We start from the raw sequence: 20830 nt of genomic DNA, 5'->3' as shown, positions 1-20830 counted from the left end.
AATTTTTTTTACGTGAGATTCATAATTTTTTTTAATTTTTTATAAATATATCTAAATTTATTTTAACATTTAAATATATCTAAATTTATTTTAAGTAAATTTTATAAAACTTATTCATTCATCTTAACTCATTATTATTTATAAATAATTCAATTTAACTCAACTCAATTCAACTCATCTTAACTTAACTTAAAATATTAATATTAGGAGTTATTGATTTTAATAAATGGGCATGGACGGATGGGGTGGGTGGGTTCCTCTGCTGCTTTTCTCACAGCTTCTCCCGTCCACTCTGTCTTTTGTCTTAGGAAAATAGTGGTCTGATCAATCAAGGTTTGATGTTGTTTATTCCAATTTGATGGAAGTCGTGGGATTCTTCTTGTTTTCGTTTAAAATTAACTTAATTTATTTTTAAATAATTAATAAATCATATTATTTTATTACAATTAAACTTTAATATTATAAAATTATTTTTTATTATAATTGTAAAATAAAAAATAGTTATAAGATTATTCTTTTACTTTATTTATTTATTTTAGAACTTGTTAAAATGACCATAAAGTTCTTATCTTGTGTCTAATATATGACAGGAACGCATGTTTGAAAAATGCTGATTTATTTATTAATTATAAATTTACCTTACTTTAGGACGTGTACGTGCCAAGGTAGTCCGTTGAAGATTCCGTTTACTTGAGAATAGCATTATTGTTCTTCAAATTGTTTGCCTGTGAAAAAAATTGTGGGCACGGAGACATATCTTCAGTAATTTGCACAAACCTTTGGAAATCGGGGCAACGTGCGTGTATACACAATATACGGACTCCTCGATCTAGAGAAGGCGGTCTGTATCTTCGGGGGCCATAGGCGATGCACCAGAATGCCTCCTAAGCTCCTCTCGCCCGTCTTCCCATGCCTAATCTTCCTCACTCTCCTCCTTCTTTCCCTCTATTCCTCTCTCCTCTCTCACCCCCACCCGCTGTCCCACCTCCAAACCGACCTCTTTGCAACCTCTTCAAAGGCCACTGGGTCCTCGATCCCACCAGCAAACCCCTCTACGACCACACGTGCCCATTCCACCGAAACGCCTGGAACTGTCTCAAAAACCAAAGAGAAAACATGGGTCTCATCAATTCCTGGAAATGGGTACCCGAATCATGTGCTCTGCCTCGGATTGATCCAGCTCGCTTTCTGGGTCTGATGAGGAACAAGAATATTGGGTTTATTGGGGACTCACTGAACGAAAACTTCCTGGTGTCCTTCTTGTGTGTGCTTAGAGTGGCTGACATGGGTGCCAGAAAGTGGAAGAAGAAAGGGGCTTGGAAAGGTGCTTTTTTTCCCAAGTTCAATGTCACGGTGGGGTATCATCGGGCCGTTTTGCTAGCAAAATACCAGTAAGTTTTAGTTTATTCTTTTATTAGATAATGTTTGTGGGATTTTCTTTGTTTATAAAATTCTGTTGTAAGTGTTTACATTGTGCCACAACATTCAGTTTTTGTCTAATGTGATGGCTGTTATGGGTCAGTAATAGGTGAAACAAAGTATCGTGCTAGTGTCATTGATATCGTGGTAGTGAAATTAACACTTGTGGATTCATAAAGAGAGTTTTGATGCAGCTAAAGAGACCCGATAGATTTAGCAAGTATCACTAACATCGACATGAATTGCAATGAATGATCATATATGGCATGTATGAGCGAATGTATTATGATAAACGAAAAAAAAATGATCCATTTAACCAGTGTAATCATTATGTTGATGGCTTGGTTTTAGAAATGGAAGTTCACAAGAATTCGTTTGATAACCATGATAAATGGTATGCTTTCCTGTTTTACAATTATTTCCAAATGAATCGTGGTGTGATTGTAATAAATGATAAAGTGGGAATTTTGGTAAAATGACTATATTTTTGTGGAGTTCCCGAAGAAATGCTGGATGCAACAAGAAGTTAATGACATGCTGGAGTAATGTCCATATATTTCTTCCAAATAATCAAATATATAATTTCCTGGACGTGATGAGATCAAGGTGAAAATTGCATATTGGGTCATCCAATTTTGCTTACTACTTTTTCTTTCCCATTTCAATTGTAAAGTTTAGGCTTAAAGTAAACTTTACCCAGTGTTACTTTGGATGCATGCTTGGTTAGATGTGGAGTTTTTTCTGGATTAGTTGAATTTGCTGCTAAAGTGTTTTCCGTGGAAAGCTTTGTGTGATTGTAATGATAACAATCTGATAGTTTAGACGGTTTGAACATAAAGCTGCTGATTGGCCTCTGGTGCTATTAAGCTATGCTCAGGGTCGTGAAAGGGTAGATAGTCACAGAAATTTATGGTTAAAGTAGAAATGCAAGTTTTAGTGGATGCCAATTATGCAATCTCATCCAATAATATGTTATACTTTTTTGGAGTGCTTCTGATAATTAGCATTTTCTTAACTACATTTTATGCCTGTGATTGATATAATGACCCAACTGACAGCTGCATGTTTGTGGTGTCACTCATTGTGATCAGTGAATATACCTATTGGTCGATTCTTACGAATTGTATATACCTGAGATAGTAATAATAATAAAAAAAAAGTGATTGGATAGTAATTCTTCTTCTTTTCGCATATCTGGCTCAGTTGGGTTCTCAGTGGATTTGACAGGATTTGATGATTCCTCTAAACCGAAACTTGATTAAAATCTTGCTAAGTATCTCAGCTGAAGTTGCGTTTTCATCTTTATGAATTTTGGAAATGGCAACCTTACTTGCTCGTAACTGATTAAACAAAGGTGGCAGCCAAAACAGTCAACAGTTGATGATCAGGATGGACTGAAAGGAATATATCGAGTTGACGTTGATATTCCTGCAGATGATTGGGTCAACATCAGTGACTTCTATCATGTCCTTGTTTACAATACTGGCCATTGGTAAATCCCTTTTATATTTGCTAATTCAAAGAATAGGTTGATCAATGTATTATTTCCTTTTCTTTTTATTTTTAATGAATTCTATGGAGTCATCAGCATTGATATACTTGTATTTTCTAGTTGTAATCACTGCAAAAATACAGGTATATGAGACCGATCGGCCCTCTTAATTAGGATTTAATTAGCTTTCCTTTTTCTTTTTGGGAGAAGATAGGAAGTATGTAATGATACTCATGTACTTGTCTGTTTTAGCTGCATCATATTCATTCTTTTCATGGACATGTTTTTAATAGATTCTGAGTCAAACCACTCGGGCGCTTTTAAACATCACTACCCATACCATTTATTCGTATAGCTATGAAAATAAAGGCATGATGCATTTTCATACCATAAGTATTAATATCCTGCATCCCTATTAATTTAATTCTTCTTACATGTTTACTTGAGGCGTTTACGCAATAAATGAGAAGACTAGATAACTTTTGTAGAAGAACGATGTTAATTGGCAGACCTGGCCGATTGAAATAGTTATATGTTTTGATATGGGCATAAGTAGGAGCATAGTATATAGAATTGCTTCTAGAGGAGGAAGACAATTTAATTCAGAAAAAGATGTGTAAAAAATTGGCACAAATCAGAAACCTTTTAAGGTTGTAAGATACACTTTTCTGCATTCCGTTGAGTTTAAAAAAAAAAAAAAAAAAAAGCCTTTCAGTTGGCACCTCAATAGATGATCTCAACATTCTGGTCTCTCACACATTCATGGCTATCTGAGTATGCTTTCTCACTTGGTCTTGAACAGGTGGGGTTATGATAAATTCCCGAAAGAGAGACCACTTGTCTTTTATCGTGGGGGACAGCCAATATTTCCTCCCATTGAGATGTTGGATGGATTTAAAGTTGTTCTGGAGAATATGGTCTCTTACATACAAAAGCAAGTTCCCAGCAGGACACTCAAATTCTGGCGTTTGCAATCACCAAGGCATTTTTTTGGTGGTGAGTGGAATCAAAATGGTAGCTGCGTGTTCAGTGAGCCACTCCAGGAATTCCAGGTATGAATCGATGAGGACCATCTGCACTTTCGTGCCTCCTTATCATGGTTTTAGGTATTTTTTCAGAGCACCCATCTAAGTCCTGATAGATGTTAAAATCATGTACAAACATTATGATTTCTGTCATGTTTTTTATTGATGTATACTGGGATATTACCCATATCCTTCCCCCACTTTTCTGCTCAAATTTGGTGCTGATACCTGGACAGCTTGACTTGTGGTTTGATCCCAGGAACAAGGGTGTGAACAAAGAAGCGAGACAGCTGAACCATCTGATTGAAGATGCTTTGCAAGGCACGGGGATTCGACTGCTTGATCTGACTCATTTGAGTGAGTTCAGAGCAGATGCCCATCCTGCAATTTGGTTGGGAAAGAAGGATGCAGTGGCAATATGGGGTCAGGACTGCATGCACTGGTGCTTACCTGGTGTTCCTGACACATGGGTTGATGTCTTGTCAGAACTGATCCGTGGCAGTTTGGAGACAGGGTAATAAAAGTCAGAGTTGTATCCCCTTTAAACTTCAAACTGCAAAACGTTTCACAACTCCACGAGAAGACATTGTGTTCTTCTTCCTTGCATGCAGTCACTAAGATCCAACAAGGTGGATCGGGGTACAAACGAGCACCCAAAGGCTATCTTACGCGAGATTTGGATGTCATTGAGACTTCTTGCCGGAAAAATGCCTGTTGCTCCCTTTGTTGTGCCAGTCCAGATGTCCAATTGTACGAACATGAGTACATACTTAAAAGTTTATATGGATTTGTTTCTCTTTTTCCTTTTTTTTTTTTAATTTTCTTTTGGCAAGGTCTTTCTTATCGTGGAAAAAGTAGAGGCTCAAGATGTTAAACATTCGGATGGATGATTTCTTTATCTATTGATTTTTTTGCCATTTGTGTTTCCTGTCAGAAATGTAAGCCCTCTGTATACATTTTTTGCCCTAGGCCTCTGCATATCTGTTGAATGTTGTTTTTGTCCCCTTCTCAGCCCTTTTTTTTTTATTTTTATTTTTATTTTTTTACCATGGGTGTTCGGGCCAGTTTGTGCACACCTCGACTAATCCCAGAGGCATTGAAGTTAACGACCAGATAAACTTTTAGTGGCTTTAAGGGGACTCGAACTGGTGATCATTGAAGAGCAAACTCAAAACTGGACCAGCTGGGTTATTCTACACTTTAAGACTGGAAAAATGATAAACATATATATCACTTTTCACAATATTTTTCACAATAATATTTTAAAAAAGAAGGTTATTTTTGTAAACTAACTTGTAAAGTAACATCATTTTACTAAACTATCTTTATTTTATATGTATTGTAAAATATATTGTGTGAGTATCATTAGTCTTAAACAGACCATGTTGTTGTGTACAAAATATCAGCATTGCACTGAACTGCACTGAGAGTGTTGAAACATCCAAAAGGTAACGTACTGTTTGATGGGAGAGGGGCGTATCTGAATACAATAAATATTTTATCTCATCTCATAATTATAACTTTTATAAATTTTTATATAAAATATAATAAATAATTTAATATTTTTACATTTTTAAATAATAATAATATTAAAAAATAATATTTCAATAATAATTTATTTAATTTTTAACTTTACTATCAAAACCCAATCAACTTGCATATTGAACTTTATTGGACTGGAATCGGAAGCCTGGTACCAATGCAATGCACCGTAGATTAGAGTCTTAGAGATTAGAGAGGCCGGCTCCTCCAACCTGTGTTCTTTGCTCGGCAGGTCATTTTCGTAAATCTGATGAACAAACGGGATAAATATCCCGTTAGAACGACGACAACCGACCAAACCCTACTCTGGACACAATCGAACTCGAACATCGCTCTCCTGGTTCACTGTTTCGATATCGAAACCTTTGTCTCTCCAAAAATTGAAGTCAATCCATCTCAAGCAAAGATTCAAATGGCTTCAAGAATTCCTTTCTTTTCATTTACAATCACCCCTCAACCCCGAAAATTGCATCCTTGTCCTTTCTCCTCGACAACCCTTTGGAGCAACAAACCCAGAACACAAATCCCATGCATCAACAAGATCGGTGATTTAGACCTTGCATCAGGTTTGGCTTCAGAGGCGGCAAAGAGAAATGCCCATTTGGTGCAAAGAGAGGAGGCCATGAAGAAGAGCAAAGAGCTCCTGTTCACAGATCTGTGCCAGTACCTTGCTTTGAAAGGAGATGAAGTCAGGAAGAAGTGGAGAAAGATGGACGAAGAGGACAAATGGGTTTTGGTTAAAGGGTTTATTTCAGAGTGGAGTGAGAGTTTCCATCCCTTGTCTGCAAGGTCTGTGAAGGAGATGGTTGAGGAATATTTGCAGGAAGAGAGCCCATCAGCAAAACCTTCGCCTTCATCGTTATTTCCTGGATTGAGGAGGATGATGGGTTTTTCCCAAAACAAGTGAAGAAAGGGGAGAAAAGCAGAGAATTTGCATGTGGGTGGAATTCACAATCTCAATTTCAAATTCGTGACTTGTCTTGGATGTTTAAGGATCGCAATCTTGCAGGTTTATTTATTTCAAACAGAACTTAGTTGAATAGAACAACTTTTTGCTTGTTGTATATGACGTTAATGCTCTCTCTTCACAGAATCTCGGTGTATATAACATTGTTTTTCTTAGGATCTTTTCATTATTTCTTATGACAGAAAATTTGTTTTAAAATATGATTCCTTTATTCGCTCATGCGATAAAATATAACATTCGTGTTTGAATACCACTGCCACTACCAGGTTTGATAACCGAAACATCTTCACTATCCTGTTCATACCAACATTTGCATAAAATACTTATCATTTTCCTCGTTCTACGCCGAAACAACACGAGTTCAACGGTAGATATCGTCGCTACTAAGGTTCAAATTAGTTGGCTTCCGTTAATGGTTTTTTTCATACGGATTAGACGGGACGGACATATTAGATTTTTTTTCATTCGATGTATCAGGATTCAGGATCCTAATTTTTTTTTTAAAAAAATGCTTCGGATTGGATCAGATTATGAGAAAACCAATCGCACCTGCAACCATTTTTAATGCTCTTTCTTAAACGAAGTTTCTCCCCCGTATTCACGTAACCCCAAATCGGTCTTTAGCAGTGGGCAAGCGATGCAGCGTTGCAACGAAGTAGGTCCGACCCGGTTTGACAACCATGCTTCAGACTGCGAGATGTTTATCTTATGCCAAACCTTCGACGATGCTGACAACGTGCCTTCAGTACAGATAGTATCATCATCAAAAGATCAGGCAGTATCCTCTCTGTTCTTGTATTTTTAAAGGGAATGGAAGAGTCAGTGGATAACATCCAAGTCTAAATCAGAGGCAATAACACATAAGGCTACGGAAGAGTTGCATATGAAAAGATATATATTTGGTGGGGAGAGGAGACAATGCTACTTACTTCCAAGTGTTTATTTGTACCACATTGAATCCCAAGGGAAATTGAGTCTGTTGAAATTAAGCAGGGGAGCTGAGGAAGAGAATAAAGAAGGAAACGAAGCAGGGGAGATCAAGGCAAGCTCAATCCTGAAATTTGATGCCAGTCTTTCCTAATGACATCAGTCCAACGGAAAAACAACGAGATCAGTGGTGCAAGATCACCATCTTACTATCATGTACAAACAACTAGTCTAGTTATTATTTTACCAACCGGTCTTTCAAAAAAAAAAAAAAGAATCTTGAAAGAATATCTATACACAAAATACCAAAGCACAGGTTGAATGCAGCCATTGCGTCTGCAGTAACCTACCACACCAATTTTTTTTTTCTTTTTGAATTGTTTCTAATCATGAATAACAGAAAAACTAGAATTAAAAGAGGAATTAGTCCCACAAGTCGGGGGATAATCTACCAAATCATTGCCGCTGCACGACCTTTGCTTTTATTTTGGGGGCGGGGGAGAGAGAGATTTCGCAAACTCACTTCAGAAATACAGTTGCCTCCACTGTCCAACTGAAATCTCTGCTGGGCAATACGGACATTTAAACGACCGTGTTCCACTTTTTGACAGCTTCATGATTGATTGCTTACAAAGAACATGTGAACATGGCATCAGCATTGGCGGATTCTCTTCACTACCTTGATCCCTACTCACAGGACAGACGAAGATTGAATGAAATTGAAATTCTTTTCCCAATTCAACTGGCACTGGCAGCTGTTTCATTGCCTGCCACTCCTGCTTCTTTGCAGACATGACACTTACCAGCTTTAGAAGAGTAGGCAGCCCTTCAATACCAGCCGATATTGCCACACCCAATGGACTCCCATATGAATGCCCTAAGAGGCTGCAAAATTCCCTGGTCAGCTCTTCAGTCAAGTTCTCCCAATGGGTTGGAGATGTGATCTCAGGATACGGGGCGCTTCCAATCCTTCCTGCCCACAGAAGGCAACACATAAGCTTCTGGAACTCCTTCTTGTGAAGGGAATAAAATGGAGCAAGGTAAGTTCTGGCATATGTGACTGCATCAGCTCTGGTTCCTTTCTGCAAAACATCCAAAAACTGCAGCTGATGAAGTTTAAGCTCGATCTTTGAACCATTCTGCTTGAGCTTCTCCCGGTTGGTAGAGGCCCATTTCAGTGCAGGCTCAAGGTTGCGAAGTCTTGCAGCCTCAAGTATCTGATGCATATCCAAGAATTGAGATTTTAATACAGTCGCCTCTGGTTCTCCAGCCTCGTTTAATATGCTATCTCCAAGATCAAACAAGCCTTCCTGGTAAAAATGGCTCGCAAGAATCTGATTCACAATGTGGAGGTCAAAGTCTACATTTCTATATGCCTTAGATATGTCAGGATTGAAGAATCTTTCAAGTAGCTTCTGGTACTTGCTAAGGTTTAGGTTTAGTTCCTTCTGTGGTCCTTCTAACTGGTGGAGTGGGTCAATTGCATTGAGCTCGAGTACAAGATCTGTAAGGATGGACTTCTGATCAAAAGGGGAGGTGGGGTCATCAGCTGACTGGATCTTTTCTAAAGCTTGTTCAATTTCCCGGCCAACTTGGTCAATAACTTCTTGGGATTTAGAAGAAGATAATTTTTGCTTCTTATTAACACGGTCAAATGTATCCTTGATGGTGGTTAGCTCCATCTTTCAATTCAACCAACAAGCTCCTGCAAGAAAGTGCTGGCAAGTTTTCATGGTCGGAAACTACAACATTAAGCTATGCAAATTGATTTTTCTTGAAAAAGGCAAATTGATTTTTCTTGAAAAAGTCTGGAGTTATTACCTAGGTTTAACAACACAACGCCCCCCCCCCCCCCCCCAATAAAAGACAAAAGAAAAGGAAGACATAGGAGGGCATGTCAACTAGATAGAATTCCTACATCCAGACTGGCCATATGACTGTTACCACGAATCTAACTGTGTGACCGCTCTTTACCAGTTAGGATGGGAGGAGTAAACGAACATATGCAAATGCCGACCATAAGATTGAGCAGAACCAAAGTCTGAAACTTCTGGATCTGACTTCTTTCCTCAAATTTCTGGTAAACTTCCTTCTTTCCCTAGCTAAATTAAGTATACAAGGGAGCTCTTTATAATAGAGAATTTTCATATAAAGAGTTCCTCTTCTTTTTTCTCTTTTAAAAATTTTGTTGGGAGAAATGGGTTTGTGGTTCAAATAATCATCAAAGACTCACTGACAAGTAAAGTTATTGAAATATTAGTACCATTAAGAGTTCTAGACACTCAAAATCTTATGTCGGCCCCATCACCTTGGGAATAAGAGATATGTATACCGTGCCACAAGTTGTTATTAAATAAAACATTGCTATGTGAACATTTGACAAACTGTTTTCTCAGAGGTCAATGGCCACCCCGATATAGAAGAAAATCTTTTTTTGATAAGAAGTTCCCATTCGAGCACATTCAAAGTTCCAAATACTCCTGGATAGACTCTCACCACCACTTGTGACATTGATTTGGAACGAATTCTGGCCCTTGAAAAGATGCTAAAGTGATGGCATTTAAGGACTAGAATTTTCCATGGGGCAAGGAGTTAGACACAGTTAACACCTATGGTGTACCCAATAAGCTAGATCAATCCTACAAAATATTTATAGAAGATAAAGAATATAAAGATGCAGTAGAGGCCTAAATCTAGAATCAACAATACCCAGAACTAATTGGGTAATAACCTACTAATCTAGTCTCAATATTTAAAATAACAGAATATTCCCCAAAATAAGCACATATTTACAATTAAACGTTACAAAACAAAATCCTGCATGTTTAATATGCATTGACAGCCACGACTCTTTTCACCCACCACCAAACATAGATACAAACAACGAAAAACCCAATGAATTCAAAAGGCAAAGTAAAAATCCATCAGAGACAACATTAATTTCAACAATGCAAATTTTGCCTTAGATTTTTTTGTTTGTTTGTTTGATAAGTATACCTTGTATAGAATATACAAGCTACTAAAATAAATGGAAATTACTATTAATATTTATAACCTCTACCTTCTCTCTAGTCTTTGCTGACGGTAAAAGGATTTCCTGGTGGGGATGGAACTAATATTAACTCGAAATTTTAGTCTTTTCAATACCACAACAACAGTGACTAAAGAATCACAATAGTCTTCTTTCCATTTCCTCCGTTTTCTCAGCAACCAGACGGAGAGCAAAGAGAAAAGGGAAGAAATGACACTGCAGAGCCTATACAAAATAAAATAAAGCAAACACAAACTAATCATTTTTAAACGTCGCCCACGCAATCCTGAACCAATCACAGTATCTGCTTGGTTAACGAGAGCATTTAGGAAAAGAAAAGAAACAAAAAAGAAAGAAACCTTGGAATTATTGCATGAAAGACGAATATTACTGAAAACAGTATCAAGACTGAATTCTTCGTGTCTACTAATTTTTCTCAGGAACCAAAAGGAAAGTAAAATCTTAATAAACGAAATGAAAATAAATTCCGAAGTACTTAAATTGAATAAGATTTAAAAAGGTAATAAGAGATCTCACACAAAACACAAGCTCCAAGCTCGAGCGGTAGCTGGCTGAGAATGGGAGCGAGGGAGAGAGGGGGAGGGGGAGGGGAGGTGTGTGTGATACGGCGGCTGGGAGAAGAACATAAGAACTGAAGTGAAATGTAGTTTGGAGATAACCCTAAGTGGAAGGGACTGTCGGGATGCAAAAAAGGGGTGATCTAAATCATGGGCCGTGAGTAGGGAAGGCTGGATCATCAAATGAAGAAATAAAATGGGCCGTGGGCTGTCTGAAGGCCCAACATCTATCTTGTTTTTATTTCAGTTAATCTAGTGTTGTAAGGGCCATGAGCCCATTTAAAGTAAGGACTTCTTAGTAAATTACTATTCCAGTATATTAACCTGTACGTGGGGTAGTGGGGGGGATCAAAAAGAAAAAGAATATTATTCTGTTAGACTCTGGAGGTGCCTTCCCTCGAAGAAGGCGTGGCACTGTTCATCTTCTGTTCCATTCTCTTGAGGAAAATACAGTTATCCATATTCATTAATATCAACCTTTTCCATTTAATTCTAAACTATTACAGTGTGTGGTGCAGAATGCAAGCGTGCGATTTTGCGGAAGAAATCTTGGTAGTTGGAGGGGCACACGTGTAGATATGCCCGTGGCCAGACTAACCTTCACAAATAAGTTAATACCTTCTGTATCCTACATTCCGTATCTATCCATTATATGCAGCGTGTCATAAGATGGGATTTAGGTATTGAATTTAAGGATGGCAATATGCGACATGATCCATAAATTTAATATGAATATGATATGAAATTAATGGGTTTGGGTTTGATATTAACCGATTTAGGTAAAAATGAGTTCACCTATTAAGACACGATTTATTAACGGATCAACCATTTTAACATGAAATCAACATGTTTGACCCGTTTAGATTTTATTTGAAAATTAAAATTTTATTATTGTTAAGTTGTAATATTGATATTTTTTAGTATACTTATATTTGTATTATTAGTATTATAATTTTAGATCTATGCTCATATTTGTTATTGTACGGTTTATAATATTGATTTTATTATATGTTAAAATTTAAAAAATATATATATATATATTTTTTAAGATATTGTTGCTACTAATAAATATAGATTTTAACTTTTATGTGAAATTTTATTAATCAAGTTAAATGAGTTATATGTATTAGTTTAACCTATTTACATGAAACATGTTTAAATGAGTCGTGTTGTGTTAATTTATTTCTAATTAATTATTAAACAGGTTAAAACAGGTGACACGACACGACCTATTATTTATATGGGTTGGGTTAAGGTTTGAAAGTTTGACACATTTAGTTTAACGGATTGGGTTCGGATTGACCTATATAATCGAATTTTATGATTTGACATGACACAAATACGATCCAAAAACATGATTTCCCACCCTTAGTTGAATGTGTAGCGTCATTGCTAAACGTGGCGGGCATAGTCTCCGATCATACCGAAGTATTATGTTTGAATGAATACGTAGATTCATAAATCATAAAATATATATATATATATATATATATATATATATATATATATTACAAATTCACTCTACTTGATATGATATATGCATTATATTGTAAAATATGTAAATAAATTAACATAATTTTATATGATACGTCGATCTATTTTATAATAAAAATAATTTTACAATCTGATGTGTAAGAGGGTTTTCTCTCCTATCGGCTTGTATAACAAGTCCACGAGGAACTATTGAGAAAGTAAGTCAGAGAGTCCGGTCAAACCCAGCCAAGCTCAAATACCCTCATTTAAAAAGAGTTAATGGGCCTCTGCAAAGTACTCGGCCCATGAACAAAACTCACCCACAAAGCAACTTAAGCATTAGGAAAGCAAACAATAGGGGCAGATGTGACTCGTTGCCCTGACACCCTACCCTCGGGAACCTGCACAAACAGGTAGACGGAAAATATGGAAAACTCTTGATCTCCTGACAACAGGCATGGAGGGGTTTAATAGGGAATGTCCGCAAGGTAAAGTGAGTTAGGAACCCATGCCACATTAATGACCCCACTTCCCGGACTCTACGCCGCATTAATGATGTCGCCTCATAAGCCACGTCGTATTAAATGATTCTGACTAAGTGAACAGTTGAAAGGACATGGGCTCCTTAAAGTCAGGTACAAGCTATCCCCACTTAGAAACCTAGTATAAAAGCCAACCCCCATGTACGAAAAACTTTATCTGATTCCTAAAAAACTCACGCCCAAACTACTAAGAAAATATACTGACTTTAGCATCAGAGACTCCCCGGCCTTCACCAAGGCCCCCCACTCTCCGTGTTTTCTTAAGAGTGTAGATGAAAGACTCAAGACTCGAGTTGCTGGAACCTGGCCCAAAGACATACGAAACACAATGTATCACATTAAGTCATATCAGTTTGTGGGTTTATTTTTGTGAGATATTTTTGTGATTAAAATATTTCTCTATTTAATATAATAACTTAAGTCATACCAACATATAAAATTATTTTTATAAAATCTTTTTATAGACCAAATAATTATCTTTTTACTCTCTATTCCATCTTATTATTCCATTTCAACTTACAATTTTTGTTCAACTCTTACTCCATGGGACACTGGAAACACCTTTACTTGAAAATATTTGAATTTAAAAAAAAATTATATTTAAAACCAATGTAGAGTGTACCCTCTACATCATTTCATCAACAATATGGCAGAGTTTAACTTACAATAAAATCCACTCTTGTAAATTGAATTTTATCATGCCAACGGCACATCCTCCAAACTTGCTTACAAGTGAAACGACTCTTGAAATTAATGTTACTAATTCGTGCTTTACTTCACAGTAAAGAAACATCCAAATCGTCACTTTTTAGGCCTTGGGAAAAGAACACAAAACAGAATGGCGATCAAAACGGTTTTCTCAGGAGTCTCAGGATTCTTGGCTGTCATAAGAAGCTATCTTTTGAATTATCTTTGAATTATCACCCAAGTAAATTCATAATCTGTGCGAATCCTGATATAGTAATGACAGTCGTTTTAAAATACTTGTTTTCACCACCAGGACTCAGCATGAAGAACAGATGCAACACACTTGCCATTGGAAAATCTATTCAAAGTAACCAAAGATCCCAATCAAAGGCACAAGTTAATCACATCATCTTTGAGCACTGGATCTAAGCAACTGAAATAACAGGATTGGAAGGAAAGGGCACAAGAATTTAACAAAGAAAGATAAAAAAATTGGCATTTCAAAATTTGAAATAATCAGTGAATTAATTACAAAGAATTCGTTGTAATCAGCTATCAGGACAAATATCTGATAGCCGGACCAAGTTCTATCTTCATATTTGTTTCCTAGTATGCCGAGTATCTATCAGTACCAAGCACAGACGAAATTTCGAAAGGTGAGGTACAGAATCCATAACCAGAAAAGCCTCCAAAGTGACCGCCTATTTCTATCTGAATGTACAGCAACAACATGTGGAGGAAGTACCCTCCTGAGTCCTATAGAATGGTTTGATCGGAGTAAGAGAAAACTGTTACAAAATGCTTACATACTTTTCCGTCCCATCTTGGCTTCAAACTTCTGTTCTAAAATAGACTTATCTGTCTCGAGATCAAACATTCTATTAAGAGCCCGCATGTTCTCGAGAATCTCACTCAAACTATGGGCATCGTCACATCTCAGGTTCTCCATTGGACCATGAAGAATCTTTTTTACTATAGACATACTAAGGTCGTGAATGGCTGCTTTTTTCTTGTCAGACATATCATCACCAATCCTTGATAAACACTTGTTCAGCTCAGCATCCCTGATCCTTTCAAAATAGCCTTTTAACTTCTTGATGGTAGGAACAGTCTCAAGGGAATCTTTCCAAGCTTCGAATTTGTTCGATTCCTCCTGTATAATTGTCTGAGCCTCCATGGCTTTTCGGAGTCTATCCTCCTTGTTAGCTACCACAACTTCATTGAGGTCATCCACATTGTAAACGACTGCAGTCTCAAGATCTGAGACACATGGTTCCACATTCCTGGGAACAGAGATATCGATGAAAAGCCGCCTTCCAACTTCTGATCGCACATTGGGGAGCATCTCTACATGCTCTTTCAAGAATAATGGGGTTTCTGATGCAGTGCTGGTAAAAACCACATCAGCTTCAGCAGCACATGCTAACATTTCTGTCATGGGTTTGTAGATTATTTCAACATCCTCGAGCTCTTCCCGTATGGCAGCAACTCTTTCTTCAGTTCTGTTCAGAACAACCATGTTTCTGCACCCTTTTGCAACCAAGTGTCTGATCACAAGTTTCCCCATCTTCCCAGCTCCAATCACCAGCACTCGAACAGCAGCATAAGATGAATCCGGAAGCTTCATTAAGGCAAGTTCCACAGCAGCAGAACTGACAGAAACAGACCCCGAGGCAATGTTTGTCTCACTTCTAACCCGCTTCCCAACAGTGATTGCATGCTTGAACATTCCACTGATTTTCCTATCAAAGCCAGCAACTCCTTGTCCAACTTTAACAACTTGTTTTACCTGAGCAAGGATTTGACCTTCCCCTAGAACAAGAGAGTCAAGCCCAGCGGCTACTTCAAACAGATGCTGGGTGGCATCTTTATTATACAACACAAATAGGTGCTTACAAAGCTCTGAAACAGGAATCCCACTTATCTGCAGCAACCAAAATATTTATTATTTACAAATTACCGGCTAAGTATGGAAAGAATTTGGAGCACTGTTTTTATAAATGTCATGAAGCACAGATGCTAATGGTTAGTCTTGTATTTTTCATATGTTCACCGAAAAAATCATAGAAAAAAGGCAAAACAGAGTCATACAGTGGCAGCAACCAAATGAATATAACTAAGACTGTTGGAAACGGTTAAGTTTCTATCCAAGGAGACTCATTAATTTGGCTCATGGAAAAGCTATTTGCAAGAGACAAAGCGGTAGCACTAATGATGAGTTACATCATGTGAAGTGCAACTCTATCTCACTTGTTTTCATTCGATTTATTTATTTATTTTTTGTTTTTCCCCGCGGGGGGGGGGGGGGGGGGGGGGGGGGGGGGGGGGGGGGGGGGGGGGGGGGCTGGATGCTTCTTTCCTACATGGAAATGAAAATGATTTATCAAAATGAAGCTAAAAAATACCTTTGACATCCATTCAGTCACTTCTTTAACCCCACGATGCTGAGACAGAGCCACAACATATATTTCCATTCGGTTACAAGTACTAAGAACAGCAGCTTCTTCTATATGGTTCATAGCACAGAGCTCGCTAATGCCTTGAGGCCACTGTGCTTCTGGGATGGCTAGTTTTTCACGTATCTCCACTGGCGCAGTGTGAACATTAAGCCCTATGACAACAATGCTGCTTCTTTCCTTGGTATATCCTAGCAGAAAAAGCAGGAATAGTTCAAATTAGCTACCTAATTAAATTACAATGAGGATTTGTTAATGGGCATTAGAACTAAAAGGCACATTTCTCTTCAATTCCTTTCAAGGGAACAACTATCTACAGATTTTGGAAGCAGCAGAGTACAAAATGTAACGCCAGCACCACCCATGACCCATGTGACTTTCACAGAAGCACAGTGGCCTCAATCAGAGCAATCAGAGCAGGCGGCAGCACACCAAACCAGTACTGGGGAAATTTACGGTTCTTTCTTCCACAAAATCACAGCATGGACTGGCGAAATAAAATGTAACCAACTACAGATCCAAGATTGGGTGTGGTTATAATTTATGAAAATAGCGAATCGCACGGGTCAAATAAGAGTTGGATACAAATGTGACTTTCAGATTAGAAACCGTTAAAATTCTCAACGTTGAATGCTGAATCGAAAATCCAAAAATATCACTTGTTTTTTCATATATATATAAGTAAAACCTTTATTAGAAGAATTTGGCCAAACCAATTAACAATAATTTGCATACATGAGTTTTTGTGCGTGTGGAATCAGAACAAAAACCCAACTTAAGCATAAAAGAAGGAGATTAGATTATCTAAAACGAGGCTCACTGTTAGCAGGAGACGACTTGAGCAGCTCGAGAGGTGAAGCACTCAGCGCCCTCGAATCGATCCTCTCTTCCGGGAACAAAACCTGGCACCTAGGGTTCAGACATGGTTTCCACGTGGAAAACAAAGGACTGCTGCTCTTAAAGGTCTTGGACAATTTTGAAACCTGATGAGAATAAGAAGACGTGGAAGAAAATGTCGTGGCAGTGGCCGTGATGCGGTTTGCATTCAGAGATGGAAGAGGAGAGGTCGCGAAGCCAAAAGGAGCGACCGCCATTGGAAAATGCGAAGGGTGAGAGAGCTCCGAAATGCAGTGATTTTGAGAGACGCTGCATATATAATATGAAGAATATACGTGTGTTTTTAGAGAGAGAGAGAGAGGTTGACCGAAAAGTTCAAAAAGTTGGGGTAGGAATCTGGTTATCGGTTTGGTGCGAATGATTTGACCAAAGCCAGAACGTGAAAATTATGAGACGCGTTCTTTCCATACGCCTCCCCATCCATTCCCACCGGCCCCCATCTTTTCTTTTTCCTTTTTCATTTTTTTGAATAATTCTTCGTTGTTTTTGTTAGACCATAACTTCCGTATCAAAATTTTTCTGGTCAGATGAGAGTGTCAACTTTTCTAAAAATTCAAAACAAAAACAAAAAGGGATGCATTTTTTAAAATTATAAATGAGAAGAGGCTTCAAAACAAGAAAAATGATAAACAGATAATAATAAAGAAAAGAAAATCTATTCTTTATCTTAATTTTTATTATTTTTTTATTATTTTATAATATAATATTAGATGATAGATTTATAAATAGAATAAAAGAATAATAAAAATTAAGATGATGAGTAATAATATTATTTATAACAGAAATTATGACTTTATTTTATTTCAAAAACAGTAATTATTTATTTTGACGAATGAATTCTCAATATGTAATCTTTAGTAGTAAAATTCAATGAAATTGACATAAAGATAGCTGTTGAATGGACAAGTGTCATAAATTTTTTAAAAAAAATAAGTAAATATGTGATTTATATAAAAAATATATTTTGATAATAAATTATATTATTTTTTAAGACGATTGTATAATACTTATATTTTTTAAAATTATATATAATATTACTCTTATAATATCATAAATGTTGTATTTGTAAGGTCCAGATTTGTACACGTACTTTTAACTTTTAAGGTGGTCAGAAAAATAGAAAATAGCGTCGCACATTATCTTGGATTCTGGAAGCCTCCTAACTGAACCGGAACTGGAAGTCCACTGTCCACTTCTCCGAGTCTCAAATGGGCTTTCAAATTCCGAGAACATTACCCCTCTCTTCCTCCAAAACCATAATCCTCGATCCCACGACCAAACCCACTCACTCAAAGCTCCTCTTTCAACCAAAGATTGCACCAACCTCTCTTTTTGGGACCCATTTCAGACCCTTTACTCCAAAACCCATAATTACCGTTCCCATTTCTGCAATTGGGTTTGGCGGATCGTTTCACTGGAGTAAGCGTAGCTTTCGTGGTGGTGTTGTAGCCATGGCTGCAACTGGGTCGGTCCAGAAGTCGGAGGAGGAGTGGCGAGCCATCCTCTCGCCCGAGCAGTTTCGGATTCTGAGGCAAAAGGGCACAGAGTAAGTATGATTCTCATGTGTTTAAAATATTTTTGCGTAGAATAGGGACTTAGCAATTTGATTGAATGTTGATCAATTGTGGGGTTTTGTTCGATTGCTATGTATTGTTTTAATATCGCAGACTTTGGAGATTGAGGCTGGAAATTGTTTGTGATGACAAGAAAGTCTTTAAGAATTGAAAATAAAATAATTTTATGATGTGAACCTCACCAAGATAGAACCCTTCCCATCCGCCATCGAGAAGTAAACTAGTTACATAACCCCAACTGCTGCAACCATGAATCAGTAATCCAAGGAACTGTTAGTGTGAAATCGAGCCCGACCTTTTGGTGTTGGTGACTGTTGTTGTAGTGGTTTGAACATGCATATGGATCTTTTGTTCTTGTCCCTTTTAGGTTTGACGTGCCTGCTTGTTTGGTGCTCATTCCTTTTGTTGGATTCAAGATACCAAATTGGGAAAGTATATCGGAAGATAAGTTTTCTGGCTTCGGTACTTCTTCTCATGAAAGAAACTGCAACTTCGATGCATCCATTTCATGAACCATGCAATTGTTGTTATTCTTCTTTAGTAGGCATGGTTACTTGAAGTTTTGGCTTGAGAACCATATCCACCGACATTTTCTAGGCTGTGGATGATGATTTCTCATCCCACGTGTAACCACTTAGCATTTGGTTGATGCTTGTGGCGAATGCCTCTGACAAAATGCATGATTGATGTTGAGCTGTATACACCACAATGCACTGTGTCGGAACTTTACACCCATGACAGGTCTTAGAAAATGTAGACATTTAAGCCTCTGACTACTTGTTAGAAGTGTATCCACAAGATGTTGGCTTGTTACATTTTGTAGTAGATATAAAGAAAGAGAAAAGGGTGTGGGAAAGGAGAAATGAACCTAAGAATTAGCTTAAATGACTGTTTATGCATATTGGGCCCCTTGGACGATAAGTTCTGGTTCAGGAACAAAAGCCTGGGCAAATTGTAATTTCAAGAAATAATAGAAGAAGAAAGAGAAGAGCAAGGCTTATTTAGGAGGTAGTCCATATGTTTTAAATTGGTTAAGACATCTCAATTCTCTTCTGATTACTCAAAGTAATTCAATTGATGTAATGGAACAAGAATCTAGAATCCAACTTGTTTTGGGAAGTGGCAATTGCCTCGAACTTGGTAACAAATTTTGGTCACAAACAGAATATGCATCCCATATTAGTTTGTTACGGATATGTATTTTTGTTTAAAAATTAAAAGAGCTTTCTATACAGTTTGACATCGTTGGGAGCTATACAGGTATCCAGGCACAGGAGAATACGACAAGTTCTTTGCAGAGGGAGTTTATCTCTGTGCAGGATGTAGAACGCCTCTCTATAGGTCTACAACCAAATTCAACTCTGGTTGTGGTTGGCCAGCTTTCTATGAAGGTCTCCCAGGAGCCATAAATCGCAATGTAGCATCTGTCCTCCTGCGTTTACATTTTTTATCCCTTTTCTTTCATGTTCATCTAAATTACTTCATATTTTTGCGCTATTTCTTAATGAGATCTTAACATAATCAGCCGGACCCGGATGGGATGAGGGTTGAAATCACATGTGCAGCTTGTGGTGGGCATCTTGGCCATGTATTTAAAGGAGAGGGTTTTCAGACACCCACGGATGAGCGCCATTGTGTCAATAGTGTTTCACTCAAATTCACTCCAGCAAATTCTGATCCTTCCAACTGAAGTCTGTTGTAATGCCATTTCCATTCACCCGTAGATTCTGCATTTAAGTTTATCTTCATGTGGCGTTTACCCAAATAAAAGGCAGATGCTGTCACTTTTGAGTTAAATGTTTGCGTTTCCTTTGTTCTTATGTTTGAGGTGCCTTGTATTTATTTAAATAGAATTATGGAAAGAGTATTGTCATCATCCATATCAAATTTTGTCATTCCCGGTCACAAGGACGGACATGACACGTTTTAAGTGCTGTTATTTGTGACCATTTAAATGGGAATGACAAAATCTAAGATGAAAAACATTTCTCTTATGGAAATCTCTGTTCATATGTTATTTGTTTTCGAAGATTTTTCGTGTTTTAGCTGAATTAATAGAGAAGGGTTGATGTGATTTGATGAGCACATAAATGATACAGCACAGGAGGAGCTTCAATTTCTCAACCATAGTGCCAGATGCAACAAGGAAGCTGTTCTCTTGAATTTTGGAGAAAACTAGTATGGAATCTGCTGTCCCGTATCGTACATCTTCTTTTTTGT

At 37.4% G+C, this 20830-nt stretch overlaps 5 protein-coding genes across 9 annotated transcripts; 3 read left to right on the top strand and 2 right to left on the bottom strand.

The window, feature by feature from the left end:
* The first annotated feature begins 808 nt into the window (after positions 1-808).
* Positions 809-4853, top strand: LOC121255490 (protein trichome birefringence-like 12). Its single transcript, XM_041155849.1, is given in 5 exon segments — positions 809-950; positions 953-1391; positions 2774-2911; positions 3714-3963; positions 4173-4853. Coding segments are annotated over 5 exon segments (1182 nt in total). The 5' UTR covers positions 809-877; the 3' UTR covers positions 4455-4853.
* A 910-nt stretch (positions 4854-5763) lies between these two features.
* Positions 5764-6537, top strand: LOC121255496. Its single transcript, XM_041155856.1, has one exon. It carries the CDS (start codon positions 5891-5893, stop codon positions 6383-6385), a length of 495 nt encoding a protein of 164 aa, XP_041011790.1. The 5' UTR covers positions 5764-5890; the 3' UTR covers positions 6386-6537.
* A 1052-nt stretch (positions 6538-7589) lies between these two features.
* LOC121255433 (protein RMD5 homolog) lies at positions 7590-11035 on the bottom strand. Of its 5 annotated transcripts, none has more exons than XM_041155748.1 (2): positions 10941-11035; positions 7590-9090 (listed from the first exon to the last, which is right to left on the bottom strand). In XM_041155748.1, exon 2 carries the CDS (start codon positions 9052-9054, stop codon positions 7897-7899), a length of 1158 nt encoding a protein of 385 aa, XP_041011682.1. In that variant the 5' UTR covers positions 9055-9090; positions 10941-11035; the 3' UTR covers positions 7590-7896. The 5 variants fall into 5 exon arrangements, with proteins under 5 accessions (XP_041011682.1, XP_041011681.1, XP_041011685.1 ...); XM_041155747.1 differs by having other exon boundaries at positions 7590-9077; positions 10941-11028; XM_041155751.1 differs by lacking the exon at positions 10941-11035 and adding an exon at positions 10434-10921 and having other exon boundaries at positions 7590-9077.
* A 3117-nt stretch (positions 11036-14152) lies between these two features.
* LOC121255396 (glutamyl-tRNA reductase 2, chloroplastic-like) lies at positions 14153-17398 on the bottom strand. The gene is made up of 3 exons (XM_041155694.1): positions 16960-17398; positions 16089-16330; positions 14153-15607 (listed from the first exon to the last, which is right to left on the bottom strand). Exons 1-3 carry the CDS (start codon positions 17231-17233, stop codon positions 14486-14488), a joined length of 1638 nt encoding a protein of 545 aa, XP_041011628.1. The 5' UTR covers positions 17234-17398; the 3' UTR covers positions 14153-14485.
* A 755-nt stretch (positions 17399-18153) lies between these two features.
* On the top strand, positions 18154-20610 carry LOC121255494 (peptide methionine sulfoxide reductase B5-like). Its single transcript, XM_041155855.1, has 3 exons — positions 18154-18582; positions 19871-20027; positions 20136-20610. The coding sequence occupies exons 1-3, from the start codon at positions 18245-18247 to the stop codon at positions 20298-20300; spliced, it is 660 nt and encodes a 219-aa protein (XP_041011789.1). The 5' UTR covers positions 18154-18244; the 3' UTR covers positions 20301-20610.
* The last annotated feature ends 220 nt before the right edge of the window (positions 20611-20830 follow it).

Source organism: Juglans microcarpa x Juglans regia, chromosome 3D, assembly GCF_004785595.1.
Source record: "Juglans microcarpa x Juglans regia isolate MS1-56 chromosome 3D, Jm3101_v1.0, whole genome shotgun sequence".
Classification (NCBI taxonomy): domain Eukaryota; kingdom Viridiplantae; phylum Streptophyta; class Magnoliopsida; order Fagales; family Juglandaceae; genus Juglans; species Juglans microcarpa x Juglans regia.
Note: the sequence above shows the minus strand (reverse complement) of the source record. Positions and strands in the feature narration are given on the sequence as shown.